This window comes from Nicotiana tabacum, chromosome 11, assembly GCF_000715075.1.
Source record: "Nicotiana tabacum cultivar K326 chromosome 11, ASM71507v2, whole genome shotgun sequence".
Taxonomy (NCBI): Eukaryota; Viridiplantae; Streptophyta; class Magnoliopsida; order Solanales; family Solanaceae; genus Nicotiana; species Nicotiana tabacum.
In genome coordinates, this window is record NC_134090.1 from 153,919,430 (window position 1) to 153,938,903 (window position 19,474).

The following is a 19,474-nucleotide window of genomic DNA, read 5'->3' on the forward strand; positions in this document are numbered from 1 at the left end:
TTACCCTTTCATCTTTGATTGATTTGTTCAAAAAGGTTTTAATATCTTTTGAGTCAAACACATGATACCAGTTCTTCAAGGAAAATATCGATTTTAAAAGGTTTCATAACTAAAATAACATTCCAAGGCATGAAAATATTGATTTTAAAAGGTTTCATAACTAAAATAACATTCCAAGGCATGAAAAATAACCAAATTCATGCAAACAAATAAAACCCCAAAACAAAAGATAGATAAAGCCATAGAAATTGAAGAACGGTAAAGAAAAATTCTGACAAGATAATAGTTATCCAAAGAAAAATATGATTCTTTTGAAACCACATCAGATGGCCAAAATCTGTCCAACAAAAAAAAAAATCGAAAACATAAATTTGGTTACAACTTTGCTTTGCTGATTAGCGCTGTCAAATACAAAAATATACAGGATTAACGGAGAATGAGATGGTAAAAAATCCAACATAAACTTATTTTATTTTTTTTAAAAAAAATAAGGATCCATGAAAGTTTAGTTATAAAAAAAAGGCATAAAAAGAAACAAAAAACTAATGTCAAAGTGCTACAAACCCGACAACCTTACCTAAACAAAATATAAAAAACCATTAATCAACTTTATGTAGAAAAAAAGGTAAAAATATATAGTTTGACCTTAGATCAAAATTTTCTAACTCTAAAACTTTATAAGAATAGCTCCAAAGCAAAATTATATATATATATATATATATATATATATATATATATATATATATATATATATATATATATATATATATTATAAAGTTTAAGATAAAGTTTGATTATATTATAACGAGCTTTCATTCGTAAAGCTGCAACATTTGAGTCAATTAAAATTTTAAGAAAATTTAGCTTTTGTCTAGAAAAAAGAAGAAGCAAATTCTTTAAACTTTGCTTGAATTTAATGAGCATTTAAGCTATTCAAAAGAATTAATTTAAATATTCACATACCCAACTATATATTTAGCTAATAGATGTAATATATATACTTCATTAATACGTAGAGGAGGAAAAGAAGACTTTCAACTTTGACTATTTGCCCGGGCTCATCGTAACTAGTTCATTAAAATTAACGAGTACCTCATCCTATGATATCAATCGTGATGAATAAGAAATGGGAGGAATTAAAAAATAGCCAGATTTATAACTGGTCGTTTAAAAATAACCCAATTTTAAAAGTAATCGAAATTTAGCCACTTTTCATGTAAAGATAAATCTGGGCTAAAATACTGTTCAAAACCCGGAAAATACGCCAGTATATTATGCTGGAGTTCCAGCATAAGTATACTTAAACTCCATCATATTATACTGGAGTTCCAGGATAAGTATGCTGGAACTGCAACATAATATGATGGAGTTCCAGCATAAGTAAACTAGAACTCCAGCATAATATACTGGAGTTCCAGCAAGTATATCGGTCCAGCATAATATACTGGAGTTTGGAGCACCAGTGCTCCAGTCTCTAGTATATAATACTGGAGCCAGCAAAGTATACCGGTCCAGCATAATATGCTGGAGTTCATACACAGGTGCACCGAACTCCAGTATATTCTACTGGACCGGTCTCTGTTGCAACAAAATAGTGGCTATTTTTCATTGACTTGGTAAACGCTGGCTATTTTTGAAAGACCAGTCCGAAAACTGGCTATACCGTGCTATTTTTACATAAGAAATTATTGACATTTGTCATTACCTTGGATGATTTCAACACAACAATCATGTTCAAATTTCAGATTAACCTTGTCTAAATGATAACCAAATTAATTGTTAGTTTGATGCATATGTTATATTATTTCGGACGTCTGGATTTGAGTTGGTCAACAAATTTTACTCTCAAGACATCTAACACATTGTTGCATTAAATGGTGTGACGTAACTGTTAATAAAGCTAGAATGAATTTCAAATGATAGCAAATAAAATAAAATAAAATATTAAGCAAACAAACTTAACATGTTGATGGTGTCCATGAACTAATGTTACTAGCATGATTAATCTAATTTAACCAATATATATATATTTCCTCAAATTTGCTTCTTAACGTTTTAAAATACTAGTATCTATCAACGTGCGTTGCACGTTAATAATGACACGTGATGATTTAAATATTTATTTATATGAAGGAACAATAAAATTTATTTAATTAAAGAAATTTTATGTATAATAATACAATAATCATCTAAATGATGATCAAACGGTTCATTAATATCCAATATATCTCTAGAACTCTGGGCATTTTTTTCTATCATTTGACACTTGGCCACAAGTGTTTCATCACATATTATCAATTTTGTTTTCCTTATAAATTTAGCATCATTGCTCTGCTTTGATATATTTGTGATGGTTATTTAAGTTGTTTGAAGAGGTATATCAAATCTAAAGTGGGTGGTTCCACAATAAAATAGTTGGTGGCACACCACTTGCTATTATTGTTAACAGCTTCATGCCTCTTGGTATGATATTTGCAAGTAATGCATGACATAGAAATATTATTTCGATTCCGCCGGAGGCATCTACAAAGAATAGTCTCGTTATAGCAGAGTCAACTCTTTATAATATAGTCTTGAAAGCTTGTTCGTTTTTAGGATTTAGCTTTGACTGTGCTTCTTCAGACACTTGTATATCATTTTGATTCTTAATAATATACTAACATTTTTACTTTGTGTTCTAACGCTCTTTTTATGGAATAAATTTATGTTCCCTAAGATTTTTTTTAACTTGAATAAGAATTTTACTCATATGATGAATTTAAAAAATAATTGAATTGAATTCTCTTGCTAAATAAAATTAAAAGATTTAATTATTTGGTTTTAACATAAAAAATAATTTATTATATGCTGATCAGATCTTAATATTAGTTCATCTCTTGTTTTGAATATTTAATATTAATTATAATTTTATCCACAATAAATTTTATTTTCAAAGAATAAAATATTGATATGACATTTCACTTTTAGATCATTACGTCTGTAGAATCATTAGTGGTATTGACTCTTACCAACGATTTTTTTTCTTTCTCACACATTTATATTCTTAAATATTTTCTTAGTTGTTATTTAATAATTGGGAATTTTTAAATATTATACAAAAAATTAATAAAAAAATATATTATTTGAGTAGGAAAATAGTTCAAATCTAATATTAAAATATATTAGCGTGGGAGTATTCCCCCCCCCCTCAGTTTCGACTCTTTATGCGGTCCATTTAATATTAATTTTATTTTTTTGGTATTGGATATTATGGAGTGATAATGTATTGCCAATACGGAGGATTCTTATGAAATTAATTTTATTAAACCTTCCTACATATTTTTAGTAAGTATTTAATAGACCAAAATTTATTAATTTTAAAATCTTAAATATTAAAAATTAGTGTAGAAGGTATTGTAGTCCAAAAAATAAGTTATTGCAGTTATATCCTTTCCTTATGAGTTCTTCCGTTTAATATTTTAGGGCTACTTTGGTATATTAATATTGTATTTATGTTTTTATAATAATATAGGCTCTCTTTTTTCTAAATAAATTTGGACAATATAATACATTCACAAGTTAAATTAGTAATGGGACATTATAATACGTTTTAAAATTAAATTATTAATAGGAATTTTTAAGAAGTATATTCTAAAAGTAATAGGATTACATGACTAAAGACATTTACTTGTTCAATTTTATATGAATTAGATAGCCCGGAAGTAATTATACTAATAGAATTCCTAACGTGTAGTATTATGTCCTAAAATTGATAGGATTATGAGGCTAGTATCTAGAATTTCGGTTATGTCCTTTTAATATGAGTTATTATACTTAATATTATATGGTATGTTGAAAACTCAGGTAAATTTTGCATTAAACAACATGTTTGATTTATGATATGAAAAGTAAATAATTTTTTTGTAAATGTTAAATGTTGATTATATTTAAATAATTAAAGATAGAAAAAATCATGAAGATCAAACAAAAAATAAAATAAAATAATCTTAAAACTAATTTTAATTAAAATCGACATAAAATGCAACTACAACTTTTATGAAGGAACTGTATTTTGTTCAAAGTAAAAAAAAACATTCCTTCAATTTCTAATATAAATATATATCTCTAATATAAATAAAGAAGGTAAAATATATATATATATACTATTATTAGTTTTTAAAACGTTGAGTCAAAGTGGACTCTTGAGTTTATAATCTTTCGATTTTTTTAAATCCAAATTTTTTCAAAGCCTTTCCATACGTATTTAGGCTATTCTCTCTTTAAGTTCTTCCAATACAAGGTTAAATTTAATGTTTTTATTTATGAATTCTTACCTAGTTCAACAAGGAAAGATTTAATAACCAAAAATTAGTTAATTTTAAAGTCCTAAATATTAACATGTAGTATTATGTCCTAAAATTAATAGGATTATAAGGTTAATATCTAGAATTCCGGTTATATCCTTTTATTATGAGTTATCATACTTAATATTATAAGGTTATTTTTGTAAACCGACGTTGTATTCATACTTGTATAATAATATAGATACATATAGATAGATAGTTATCATCCTTATGACATTGTTCAAATTTATTTGCTTACCGATTACTTGATATCCTTTAACCCAAAACTTTTGAATAACGCTGTAAGCATCTCATTAACTACTAGTACTTCATTTGTTCCATTTTTATGTGATAAATATTTCTTTTTTAGTTCATTTTAAGAAGAATGACAACTTTCTAAATTCGAAAATAGCTAACCTAAAATTATCATTTTATTCTTAAGAATATTTTAACCACATAAATATCTATTGTCAAAAAAAATTCTTTTTTTGTTAAGCTCCGTAACAACTCAAACTTTGTTACATAAAATAAAAATAGTATTTATCGATGGAAACAATAAGAAATAATTAAAGTAAGTGAGCATATAAATATACAAAATTCATATTTTCGAATATTTAAACACAAATTATATTCATTTGGGCACGTACTTTTTGGCATGGGCAGTAACAAAACTATTTTAACTTATCCAAATATAAACATAAAAAACAATTGGATGTTGCGGGCGCAATTTGAGATTTAGAAGGACGAAATTGCATCTTCGCTAAAAGTTTGAGGGTCAATACGACTTCCGAACGAGAAGTAAAAACCTAGTAGGCCGAATAACTCCCCTGAGTCCGACTTCAAACCCACTCACTGAACTGACTGAGTTAATCTCCGGCGATCTCGCAATCGCACTGACCTCCATTGCAGGTACTCCAGTTATCATTCTCTCTTATACTCTAGTAGAAATACATATAGGCAACCAACACTTGTGTAAATGCAAATTCTGAGGTTTAAATTGCTAGAATTTAAAGCTAAAATAGTTCGATTAGCGATGATATGAAGTTTCTGACAGCTAAAAATTAGTATCTGTGAGCTTCCAGTATGAAGAAGTTCCTTTTTTCTGATCTATGTAACTATGTTTTTGAAATGATATGTTCAAAAAGGTATCACTTGAAATGATGCGGCTTTTCATGAAAGAATGTTTTGTTAAAATGACTGTTCATAAAAATGTGTCTTTGTTGGTTTATAAATAGTTATAGTAAGGACGAATTCACAGTTCATGTCGTTGTCAATTTGTAGAGTTTCAGTGAATCTCTACCGGAGATATAACGTGAATCCTCAAAGCTAGGATGAGAGAATTAGGGAATTATTTGGTATTTCTAACAACAAAAATTCTTAATTTTTTGTTGTATTTTCAGAGAGTCTTGCCATTATCCTGTTAGTAAACCTTGTAGTGGGGCAAATAATTTGCTAAAGAAAACCATTAAATCATGGACCTAAGCATTAACTCCTATTGTTATTTCTATAATCTTATTCATCTAAACCTTTTGACCAACGATACTCGCATTAATAGATTGTGCTTTCGTTGCATACCTTGAACTGGATTACATTTGAAAGGGGTAGCAATATTTTACATGATTCTTCTTTAAGTGTATGTTAAATCATGTCCTTCATGTCCTCCCCTGCCTAATAAAAATTACCAGTACTGGAAGAATTCATTTTTTGATTTAGAATAAATGTCAATTTCCTATCTTGTTCTTGTCCAAAACCGACATTCGTGGAATACAAAACAACAATAATCTGTGGGGCAATTGTCTTTCAGCTTTTTTTTTCTTTTTCTTTCAGACTTTTAACTTTTGTCCTGGTCATGAGATACTAGAGTCCTTTAATTGGACACTGTAAAGACACTGGATGTGCCAATTTTCCCTCAATTGAATTTTTTTAGTGCCATAGTATAATTTTAAAAGCGAGATGGAGTGCGATAAAACCAGACTCAGTGACTCACAATCCATTTAGTAGAACTCTGACCAGAGAGAAGAAAAAGTAGTTAGCTCGTACCATATGCTGTCAGGCAAAGACACATGTTTAGATTCCTTTTTATTGATTGATGTGAAGATATATTGGAATTCCTTTGAATACTGTACTAGTAGTACTTATACATTTAGTACTAGTGGCTCTAGCACTTATATGGACGGTTTGGAGGGAGAGAAATATGAGAGCTTTTGAAGGAGTAGAAAATGATTTTTTATACTTGAGGAGTAGCCTCTTATCTCTTATCGCTTTTTGGTGCACCCGCACAATTTTCATTTGTATAGAAGATTGAGTGACTTGTAGAAAATCATATCTTTTTGTAAGGTTTTCTACTTTTTGGTATTCTTATTGTATACAGGTATTTTTTTGCACCCTTCATCAATAGAATTTTGTTACTTCATAAAAACAAACTTTTTAAAAGTGGTTTGCTAGGTAAGTGAAGGCATCTCTTGCGACTTATGAAGTTGATCAAATGTCTACTTTCTAGTTGTCAATGTGTTGTGATAGTATATTTTGGAAATAATTAAGGTTAAATATATTACTATAAATATATGGAAATCAACTCCATGTTGTGGTTTTTGGACAGTTTGGAGAGAAACAAATATGTTTGAGAGCAAATCTATATCTATTGATATGTTGAAGTGTAGATGCTTATGTAACTTAGCTTCACGGTATAATCTAACTGATATGTTTGATGAGGGTAAACTAATAGAATGTGTTAGCTCTTTGCAGGAATGGCTGTTATAATCTTTGAAGTTGTATTGCTCAGCACCATCTTAGTGCCGGTGGCTTTTGATTTCAATAAAAAATTTACTTTATCAAAAAGAAAAAGAAATATTATACCTGCTAATTTTCATGCCTCCCCATTCAATTCCATATTATATTTTGATAAGGTAAATATTCTTGATGGTGGGGAGGAAAAACTTAAGTTTACAAGTGCTATACAAGCAAGTGGACAATCTACACTAAAACATAGCTCCACATAATGCACCCAATCATTTATGCTTACATGAACTTCTTTGGTGCTCCAAAAGTTTGACAAAGTTAGAAAGTTTGTTAAAAAAAAAGAGTTTAACAAAGTTAGAAAGTTAGTTCTAACTGCCTTTTACCTTCTCAGAAAAAAGAAAGGAAGAAGTTAGTTCTAACTGGTACAACATTCGATTATTCAATTACATATTGTACTCTGCGCTAGCGTCCTTTTTGGTGCTACTTTTGAATATTCTATAGAAATAGAGATCGAGTTACATCTAGGCTGCTGGTGTTTTTATTGGATTGAGCAGCCTTCTATTCTAAGAACCATTCTTCCTTGATTTCAAGGTTTCCAATGTCAACCTTTGCTACTGATGAGCCTCAGCAGAACACTAAGTTCTTGGGTTTTTATCATTCTCTGGTATTAGGAGATGGTCACTCTAGTTTGACTTATTTATTTTTTAAGAGCTTAAATATATTCTAAATTAAATTATAGAGATTGTACTATAGCAAAAAGTGAAATAAAAAAACCGTGTTTGTATTTTGGTGCATTTGGAGTCTGTCACCTTCTATTTAAGGTAGTTCTTAAAGCTACGCAGAATGAAATAGGAAGATGTCATAAGTTATTGCCGTGGATCTTTTGACCCATTATTAGGAAGTGCATCCTAAGCTAACCCAAAGCAAGATCAAAGGGTGTAGTTTGTTTGAGTTTTCCTTATATCAACATCTCCAATCATCCCTTTAGTTCATGCAAATCACAAAATTTCAATCACTTCTTAGGGGGAGCGTGAGATTTTTTGACCATCTTTAGAGCCCGTTTGGCTTAGATGATTTAGAGTAGCTGATAAGCATTAGGTACTGAAAAGCACTTTTAAGTGTTGAAACTGATTTAAAAAATAAGCAGTTATGTGTTTGGATAAAAGTGCTGAAATTAATAATATGCAGCTGAAGAACTGGGTATACGAAGAGTTTTGTTTTAAAAAGAAGTATTTTAGGGATAAAATAGTAAATATTTTGGTCAAACTTAAAGTGCTTATAAGCTGAAATTTGATAAGTTGGGGGAGACGAACTTATGGTTTTTGGCTTATAAGCACTTAACTTATAAGCACTTTTAATTAGATAAGCCAAAAAGTGCTTATAAGCCAGTTTGACCAGCTTATAAGCTTAGCCAAACACCCTCTTAAACATTGAGACTTGAAAGATAAAATATGGAAATACAGAGCACGTGCAAACTGTTATTTCTCATGGGTCCTTATTGGAAGTTGATATCTATTGCTTTTTTATATGTTTTGTTCATATTTCCCTCTTGTGCATCTATCATACTCTTTTTGTCTCGGGTGTGTGTGTCATAAATGATTCAGATTTGTCACGTTTAGAATTTTCTTGTGTTGTTTAACAGAAGAAAGAAACATCCTTTATGTTCTGCTTTTACATTTCTTACGAGAATTCTTCTTTATTCTCCTTCAAATGTTTACGAATCTTGTCTTGTAAACCATTTGTATACCAAGGGGATCCTTGGAATATCAATAAAATATTACTTTATCTGAAAAATGTTTCCAACTTCAGTTGTGCTACTAAGAAAATATCACAACATGTTATGAAGTTTCTGCCTATGCTTTTAAGAAAATATTATGACGTGTTACAGAGTTTCGGACTATGTTTTCCATTAATGGATTTCTTGCTTGAGTTGGCGTTAGTCATCTTGTTGGCATGTTGCAGTGTGCATCTTGTCTTAGACTCTTAGCTTTGCATGTTCCATGGTCTGATGCAGTTCAATTTTGTGATTCAGGAAGTTGGTTGAATCAAGAGGACACAAAAAATGCCACTTTACGACTGTATGCTTTTGCTGAAGCCCCATGTAAAGAACGAGGCTCTGATGGACCTTGTTGTAAAGGTCGGGAAGCATGTTTATCGAAGAAATGGTGTGCTTGCAGATTTAAAGTCATTTGGAACTGTTCAACTGGGTTATGGCATTAAGAAACTAGATGGAAGATACTATCAGGTATGCCTTTCTGCCTATCCTTTCAGTAATGTTATATCAGCCCTTTTTTTCCTAATAGGTAAATGATTTATCAGAAAGGCCCATAACATTTAACTGTGGGGTCCCCAGAAAAACAAAGGGGTTTCCTGCAAAATTCCCAAAGGACAACCCTGCAGAAAACTATTAGTCTATTGACATATCATCACTGCCATATTTACCTTATCCTTTTCCATGTATGAAATTCTGCCATTTATCGGAAAAGCCCGTTTAATAAAAGATATGATAAATTCCTACTTTTAATCCCCATATTCCGCAGTGGACAAACTTCCCAGACTCTTTTTTTTTGCACTATCCTCCTCCCCTTGCTCAAAAAAGAAAAAGAATTTTTCAGATGGCTGCATTTTTTTGATGGCGAAAAGATAAAATTTTCAAATGGCTGCATGTCGTAGAATAATATTTGTGTACATTTAGATGTAAATTAACACAGTCTCACATATTACACATGCACATTTAGGGGATTGAAAATGATATAATCTAAAAAAATGATTTTGTACATTTGAGGAATAACCTCTTGACTTGATAGCTTGTTGGTGCACCCTTGAGGTTCGTATTTGTATATGTGACTGGGTATCTTTCATCGAGATTCATGTTCGGATATAGATTCTCAAGTTTTTGATTTATCTCTTGTATACGGAAGCTTTTCCCATTGTTGATAAAATTATTTGCTGTATTTGATAAAATTATTCACTGTATCAAGAATAAAAAACATAGGCAATCTTGCTAAATGAAAACTAGTTTCAGATCAAGATTTAAAATCAAGGTACCTGGCAAAAAGATTTAAAATCAAGATACTAGATCAATTCAAAGAAACTACTACAAAATTATAGTCCGTTGGAGAATCTGCCATTTGTTTTGTTGGTTAGTAAACATTTAATTGAATCTCGAGCATTTTTATAGATAAATCCTTGAAACCCTCATAAGCATTTCATTCATGCTTGTAATTTTGACCTTTAGTCGTTCCAATTTTCAATTTTCTGTCCAGCACTTTCAAGAGTTCTTCCCTTTTAGCAGTTTGAGAGCTATTTATCCCCAGCCTCATTTCTTCTTCTGCTGCTTTCCATTATTTTGGTGCCTGATAAACCAAACTCCAAATTAGTTTTAGCCCTTTAGGGACTGTTGCAATGACCATTCTTCTGTGATGCACAAATGACAATACACCTCTGAGAGCTTAAGGATTGGACTTTCTCCTGCGTTTTCACGAAAGAAGTTAATTTTTCTTTTGTCAAACTTTACATTTGAGTGCCTGTCCTCAGTGTTTGATTATTCTTAATAAATTCAAGGATATTGCATGTTTCTTAGGGTAAACTGGTGCAAATGACAGTGATGACACCACCCAGTTTAAACAATGAGCTGCATTACCTGAACAAAGAAGACCGCTTGCTCCGCTGGCTTTTGGTTAAGCATCGAGACGTCAAATTTGGATCGGACTTTTTGAGTGAAGATGATTCCAAGGCTGAACTAAGTTCGTTCAGAAGCAACTTGTATGAGGATGAAGAAGAAGAAGAAGAAGATGATGATGATGACGACGACGACGGTGAAACCGATGAAACTGAGAGAAACAAAGTGTAGAAGGCTGATGAATTTCACTATGAGCTCACACTTTTTTTGCCTGTTCGTCAGCAATCATTGTACTATCTCAATGAACATAATTGTTTGCCAAGAAGCTATGTGGAGTCTGTCTGAGAATTTTCTAGTGCATGGCTTTTGTTGCCTAGAAACTAGATATACAGTTTAATTTTCTCAAATAATCCAGATTGTTAACCAATGAGTCTCTGTTCACTGTATGATTTCAAAACTCGGTAGCACATGGAAATTCGCATGGATGAAAAAGACGGTAAAGTTTGTTTAATCAATAAACCCAACTTGGGAGTGAGCTGATCCATTGTAGCCAAATATCGGAAAAAAGACTTACTCGAACTTGATGTTTACACCAAAAAAATAAATGTATAACACACATTTTTAATATATACTTTTCACTTAATCACGGTATTAATATGGATTTTCATATTAATTTATTGCTTAATCATGTGATAAATTTTTGCAGCTTTGTGTAAATACTAGATGTGGATGAGTTTTTCTCTGAATGATATGATCTTTTCGCCCTTAATCAATAGTTTTTGGATCAAGATATGTGAATGAAAATAATTTGCGAAAAATTTATAAATGGCCGATTTTACGCCTGGTCAATCAAATTTAGCCACAAAATCAAAGGTCAACGATACTTAGCCGCGAAGTTAGCACGGTAATAATTTGTTGACTAAAATACCCTTACTTTGTTTATTAAATTTACGCGACTTGACCTCATATTCTTCTTTAGCACAATCTTGCGGCGTCAATCTGCAAATCCAAGTAAGCTCTCTCAATTATTTGTCTGATTATTTGAATTTAACTGGTTTGAATTTCTTCTACAATCACAAATTGATTTGTGATAATCTATGATTCTTCTCTTTGTAATTCAAACCAGAAAATTCAAAGTATCAGTAAAAAATTTTGATTCTTCGAATTTTCTAGTTTGTTTTTAATGCTTTAATCTGTGTTAATGTCTAATTTTCTCAATGCATTAATCTGTGCTTATTTGTATTATATACCTTCTTTTCTGGAATTTAGATCGTAACTAATAAAATCTACATTGTTCAAAACCACAAAAAATAAAATAAAATCCCGCAAAACATAACGCCAGTATAATTTGCTGGACCTTTCTAAATTAATATCTAAAGCTGAGATACTTCCAGCTTATTATACTGGAAAAATCTCATAAAATGGTTTTACAATGCTTGATTCCAAAAATGAACAAAACCAAGTATAATACGCCGGAGCTTTTTGTATTAATCTACAAAATTCAAAAAGCTACAATGTATTACACTGGAAGTATCTTTCATCCAAACTACTATAAAAAAATAGTAAATAAAATGTTATAGAACAAAACACCAGTATAGAATACTGGACGTTTGTTAATTTAATATGTAAAACTTAGACATTTCCAGTATATTCTACTTAAAGTATGTGTGACTGCAGTAACCCCAGAATAATAAGCTGGAATTTGCTTTATTAATATGAATATCTCAAATAATTCCAGCTTATTATACTGGAGTTATATTTTTAAATAATATTACTTCTAAATATCTAATTATTTGGGTTCATTAAATACAGGATGTATACAAATTTCTTGCTTATCGCATTCGATGGCAAATGGACAGCATATTACAAGTACTTAGATCATAAAACAAAGCTTTTTCTTATAAATGATGGGACTTCATTTGAAGAATTCATGAGTAAAAATTTTCAAGTTATAAAGTTCGACAACAACAAGTTTGAAGCAAAAGTATGGCTTAACATTAACCTAGGTACTGCTAAGGGAATACAAATGACAAAAGATGAAGATCCCACCTTGTGTATGATGCTTTTAAAAAATGATCCATACTATAAAGGTTCCAAATTTGTTGTTGAAATATCAGAAATACAAAATCAACAACCAGAAGGTAATGCAATAATGGAAATTGACAATCAACAATTATTGCACAGAACTACATATGTTCTAGAAGAACAAGTGATGCTGATATCTCAAATAGCAGAAGAGCAGGAGATGCCTGTCACAACCCAATTCCCGAACCCGGTCGTGATGACACCTCTCGTGAAGACAAGACCAGCCAGACCAAACAGAACACCTCTTTTAAACAGTTAATATCATAAATAGTTCTAAAGCATGATATAATATCCATAATTTGCGGAATTAATGATAACCTCAGTAAGAACCATTCCGACACAGCCCAAACAGGGGTGTCACAAGTCATGAGCAACTAAGAAATTCGGATACAAGTCTACTGAATACTAAATCTGATACAATAGTTCTAACAAACATGAAAATGATAAGATAAGAGAGGCACGGGGCTGCGAACGCCAACAGCTATCTCGTAGTCTCCGAATCACTGCCTGGACTGGGAGAATCAACACTCAGGAGCGGACTCTGCGATGCCTGAATCTGCACACATGGTGCAAGGAGTAATGTGAGTAATCTGACTCAGTGAGTAACAATTATAAATAATGGTTGAAAGTATGAAAACACGTAAAGGTACAAAGCAATTCCATATCAAGCAGTAAAATCACTTAAAGCAGTAAATCAATGAAGAAATCAAATGATATCCCTTTTTAAAACAAGTAAAACAAGTAAATTAACAGGTAAATAACAAGTAGAAATCCGCCCCTCGGGCACAGTATCAATCGCTCAGAACAGTATCAGCCCCTCGGGCTCACTCTCAGATCATAATGGGTACTCGCGCTCACTGTGGGTGTGCAGACTCCGGAGGGGCCGCTTACGGCCCAAGCGCTATATCAAGTCACCTCGTGGCATCATCACTGGGCACTCGGCCTCACATCACTCGACACTCGGCCTCACATCACTCAACATATCCTCATATATGGCCCTCGGCCTCACTCAGTCCGAAAATCATCACAAGCCCCTCGGACATTAGTAAAACAGTAGTTCTCAGCCCAAAGCATCATTTAGAAATATCATATAAGTTTTCAAATTTGAGTAAAAGTGGCTGAGTTTGTAAAACAGTAGACATCAACAGGAGTGAGTTCAAATAATAAGTCAAAGCAGTGAGGAAATAGTGATAAAAATCCCCGAAGGGTTCAAATAGTTGGCACAAAGCCCAAATATGGCAATTAGCTCAAATCGTGATGATAACAAATAAATTTTGGTCAAATACGCGGTAAAATCATCAATCGGGACGGACCAAGTCACAATCTCCACTAGTAAAAGACCACATGCTCATCATTCAGCGCGTGTCTCACCTCAATATAGCACTACGATGTGCAACCCAGGGTTTCAAACCCTCAGGACATCATTTACAATCATTACTCACCTCGAACCGGCTAATTCTCTAGCTCGCGACGCCTTTGCCCCTCGAATTGGCCTCCACGCACGTCGAATCTATCAAAAATCAGAACAAATACGTCACAATCTGCTAAGGGAACAAAGCCCAAGCGAAAACATTCGAAAAATATCAAAAATCCCAAAATTAGCAAAACCCGAGCCCCGGGCCCACATCTCGAAATCGGGTAAAATTTACATTTTCAGAATCCTCATACCCTCACGAGTCTAACCATACCAAAATTATCCAATTCCAATACCATTTGGTCCTTCAAATCATTATTATATATTTTTGAAAGGTTTCACAATTTTCTTTCCAAATTCCATCCCAAATCATGAATTAAATGATGAATTCAATGATAGATTCATGTACTCCAGCCAAATCTGAGTTAGAATCACTTACCTCGATGAATTTCTTGAAAAACCTTCAAAAAATCGCCAAAATCCGAGCTCTCTAGGTCAAAATATTAAATAAAACCCAAAACCTTGTATTTATAGAGTACCCCTCAGATCTCAGCCTCCGCGATCCGCACAGAACTACCGCGGTCCACACAAAAGCACCGCGGTCCGCACAAAACCACCGCGGCCCGCACAAAACCACCGCGGCCCGCACAAAACCACCGCGGCCCGCACAAAACCACCGTGGCCGCACTTCATTTTGTGCGGTCTGTGCCGCACATACCGCGGCTGCACTCCTTTTTGTGCGGTCCGCGCGGGTGAGTTCCGAGGCCTGCAACCCTTCTGGACCTGCTACAGCTATGATTTTCGGCCTAAAACATCTCGGAACCTACCCAGTACCTACCCGGAACTCCTAGAACCTCAAACCAATTGTACCAACACATCCTATGACATCGTTCAAACTTGTTCAAAACATCGGGACGCTCACAACAACATCAAATTACCAATTTAATAGGGGATTCAAGCCTAAGAACTCCAAGAACTCTTAAATTATGCTTTCGATCGAAAAGTCTATCAAATCTCGTCCGAGTGACCTAAAATTTTGCACACACATCTCAAATGACACAATGAAGCTACTGCCACTCTCTGAATTCTATTCTGACCTCTATATCAAAATCTCGCCTATCAACCGAAACCGCCAAAATATCAACTTCGCCAATTTAAGCCTAAATCTTCTCTACAACTCCAAAACCAATTCCGATCACGCTCCTAAGTCACAAATCACCTCCCGAAGCTAACCCAATCATCGGAACTCACTTCCGAGCCTTCTAACACATATGTCAACATCTGGTTGACTTTTTCAACTTAAGCCTTCTTAAAAGAGACTAAGTGTCTCATTTCTTACCAAATCCTCTCCGAACTCGAACTAATCAACCTGATCACATAAAACACGGATAACGAAGGGTAAAGAAGTTAAAATATGGGAAAACGGAGCAGTAACTCATGAGATGACTGGTCGGGTCATCACATCCTCCCCAACTTAAACAAACGTTCGTCCTCGAACAAGTCAAGAAACATATCTGAAGCCTCAAACAGGTGAGGATATCTGCTCCGCATCTCCCGCTCGGTCTCGCAGGTAGCCTCCTCCACGGGCCGACCTCTCCACTGCACTTTCATTGAAGCTATATCCTTTGACCTCAACTTTCGAACCTGACGACCCAAAATTCCTACTGGCTCCACATCATAGGTCAAATCATCATCCAACCGAACCATGTTGAAGTCCAAAACATGAGACGGATCCCCAATATACTTCCGGAGCATAGAAACATAAAATACCGGATGTACACTCGACATGCTAGGTGGCAAAGCAAGCTCATAAGCCACCTCCCCACTCCTCCGAAGCACCTCAAAAGGCCCAATGAACTGCGGACTCAACTTTCCTTTCTTCCCAAATCTCATAACACCCTTCATGGGTGAAACCTTCAGCAAAACCTTCTCACCAACCATGTAGGACACATTTCGAACCTTCCGGTCCGCATAACTCTTCTGTTGCGACTGCGCTGTACGAAGCCTCTCCTGAATCACCTTCACATTCTCTAAGGCATACTGAACCAAATCTGTCCCCAATAACCTAACCTCACCAGGCTCGAGCCAACCAACTAGAGATCTACACCGCCTCCCATAAAAAGCCTCATATAGAGCCATCTGAATACTCGACCGGTAGCTGTTGTTGTAAGCAAACTCTACAAGCGGTAGAAACTTATCCCATGAACCTCCGAAATCAATAACATAAGCACACAACATGTCTTCCAATATCTGAATAGTATGCTCGGACTGCCCGTTCGTCTGAGGGTGAAAAATTGTGCTCAACTCCACCTGAGTGCCCAACTCTCGCTGAACAGACTTCCAAAACTGGGAAGTAAATTGAGTACCCCAATCTGAAATAATAGAAACTGGAACCATGCAGTCGAACAATCTCCCGGATATATATTTCTGCTAACCACTATGAAGAATAAGTAATACACACAGGAATGAAGTGCGCAGACTTGGTCAGCCGATCCACAATCACCCAAATAGCATCAAACTTCTTCAAAGTCCGAGGAAGTCCAACCACAAAGTCCATAGTGATCCTCTCCCACTTCCACTCAGGAATAACCATCTGCTGAAGCAAGCTACCCGGTCTCTAATGCTCATATTTTACCTGCTGATAGTTGAGACACCGAGCTACAAATCCCACAATATCTTTCTTCATTCTTCTCCACCAATAGTGCTGCCTCAAATCCTGGTACATCTTCGCGAAACCCGGATGGATAGAATACCGCGAGCTATGGGCCTCCTCTAGAATCAACTCTCTAAGCCCATCCATATTGGGCATACAAATCCGGCCCTGCATCCTCAACACACCATCGTCACTGATGGTCACATATCTGGCATCATCATGCTGAACCTTGTCCTTAAGGACAAGCAAATGCGGATCATCATACTGGCGCTCTCTGATGCGATCATATAAGAAAGACCGAGAAACCACACATGCCAACACCCAACTGGACTCCGAAATATCCAACCTCACGAACCGATTGTCCAAGGCCTGAACATCAACTACAAGAGGTCTCTCCCCAACTGGAATATATGTCAAACTCCTCATACTCACTGCCTTTTGGCTCAATGCATCGGCCACTACATTGACCTTTCCCGGATGATACAATATGGTGATATCATAATCCTTAAGAAACTCCAACCATCTCTGCTGCCTCAAATTAAGATCCTTTTGCTTGAACAAATGCTGAACACTGCGATGATCGGTGAATACCTCACAAGATACACCATACAAATAATGCCTCCAAATCTTCAATGCATGAACTATGGAAGCCAACTCCAAATCATGAACATGGTAGTTCTTCTCATGGGGCTTCAACTGACGAGAAGAATAAGCAATAACTCTACCCTTTTGCATTAATACACAACAATTCCCAACTCTCGAAGCATCACAGTATACGGTATATGAACCTGAAGTTGATGGCAAAACCAATACTGGAGCTGTGGTCAAAGCTGTCTTGAGCCTCCGAAAGTTCTCCACACACTCGTCCGACCATACAAATGGAGCACCCTTCTGAGGCAACTTGGTCAAGGGCAATGCAATGGATGAGAATCCTTGAATAAACCGACGATAATAGCCTGCCAACCTAAGAAAGCTACGAATCTCTGTGGCTGAGGATGGTCTAGGCCAACTCTGAACCACCTCTATCTTCTTTGGATCAACCTGAATACCCTCACTAGACACCACGTGTCCCAAGAAAGCCACTGAACTGAGCCAAAACTCACACTTGGAGAATTTTGCATAAAGTTTCTCCTCCCTCAATCTCTGCAACACAACTCTCAAATTCTCCGCGTGCTCCTCCTGACTATGCGAGTACACCAGAATATCATCAATGAATACAATAACGAACGAATCCAGATAAGGTCGGAACACGCTGTTCATCAAATGCATGAATGCTGCTGGGGCATTGGTTAGCCCGAAAGACATCACAAGGAACTCATAATGACCATATCTAGTCCTGAAGGCAGTCTTAAGAATATCTGAATCCCTGATCTTTAACTGGTGAAAATCGGAACGGAGATCAATCTTGGAGAACACTCTCGCTCCCTGAAGCTGATCAAATAAATCATCAATGCAAGGCAAATGATACTTGTTCTTAATTGTTACTTTGTTCAATTGACTATAATCAATGCACATTATTATCGTGCCACCCTTCTTCTTCACAAACAAAATCGGTGCACCCCAAGGTGATACACTAGGCCGAATGAACCCCTTATCTAGGCGTTCCTGAAGTTGTTCTTTCAATTCCTTCAACTCTGCTGGTGCCATGCGATATGGCGGAATAGAAATGGGCTGAGTGCCCGACACTAGGTCAATACCAAAATCAATATCCCTGTCCGATGACATGCCCGGATGTCTGCAGGAAACATATCGGGAAAATCCCTCACAACTGGGATAGAATCGATACTAGGAGTCTCAACTCCAACATCCCTCACAAACGCTAGATATGAAAGACAACCCTTCCCAACCATACGTTGGGCCTTCAAGAAAGATATCACTCTACTAGAAACATAATCAGTCACACCACGCCACTCTATCCGCGGTACACCCCGGCATAGCCAAAGTGACTGTCTTAGCATGACAGTCTAGAATAGCACGACATGGAGATAACCAATCCATGCCCAAAATGACATCAAAATCCACCATGCTCAATAGAAATAGATCCACTTGGGTCTCCAGACCCCCAATAGTCACCACACATGACCTGTACACATGGTCTACAACAACAATATCACCCACCGGGGTAGATACATGAACAAGTAAAGCAAGAATTCATGGGGTGTACCCAAATAACGAGCAAAGTATGATGTCACATAAGAAAAGATGGAACCGGGATAAAATAATACAGAGGCATCTCTGTGGCAGACTGAAACAATACCTGTAATGACAGCGTTTGGCCTGCCTAGAAGTGTATAGAAACGGGCCTGACCGCCCCGTGATAGACCTCCCCCTCTAGGGCGACCCCTGGCTACCTGACCTCTACCCCTAGCTGGCTGGGCGGGTGGTGAGGTAACTGGAGTAGAAGTCGAGGGCTGACCCCTCTGCTGAGATGAACTAGAATTACTATGAGGACACTGCCTCCACACATGTCCAAACTCTCCACACTCAAAACAACTCCCAGGTGCAGGAGAAGGGGACTGAAGGGAATCCCTCGCACCAGAGTGACCAGCTGATGCACTCGGCATAGAAGAACCTTGAGCTGACGGGGCACAAGATGAACTCTGGGCTGGAAGGGCGCTGAGTGAAGGCTGACCCTGCTG

The 19,474-nt window shown here is 35.4% G+C and overlaps 1 protein-coding gene across 2 annotated transcripts; it reads left to right on the forward strand.

Moving 5' to 3' along the window:
* Positions 1-5,029: 5,029 nt before the first annotated feature.
* LOC107803040 (small ribosomal subunit protein bS6m-like) lies at positions 5,030-11,110 on the forward strand. Of its 2 annotated transcripts, none has more exons than XM_016626636.2 (3): positions 5,030-5,231; positions 9,094-9,306; positions 10,645-11,110. In XM_016626636.2, exons 2-3 carry the CDS (start codon positions 9,124-9,126, stop codon positions 10,912-10,914), a joined length of 453 nt encoding a protein of 150 aa, XP_016482122.1. In that variant the 5' UTR covers positions 5,030-5,231; positions 9,094-9,123; the 3' UTR covers positions 10,915-11,110. The 2 variants fall into 2 exon arrangements, with proteins under 2 accessions (XP_016482122.1, XP_075081691.1); XM_075225590.1 differs by having other exon boundaries at positions 5,093-5,231; positions 9,098-9,306.
* The last annotated feature ends 8,364 nt before the right edge of the window (positions 11,111-19,474 follow it).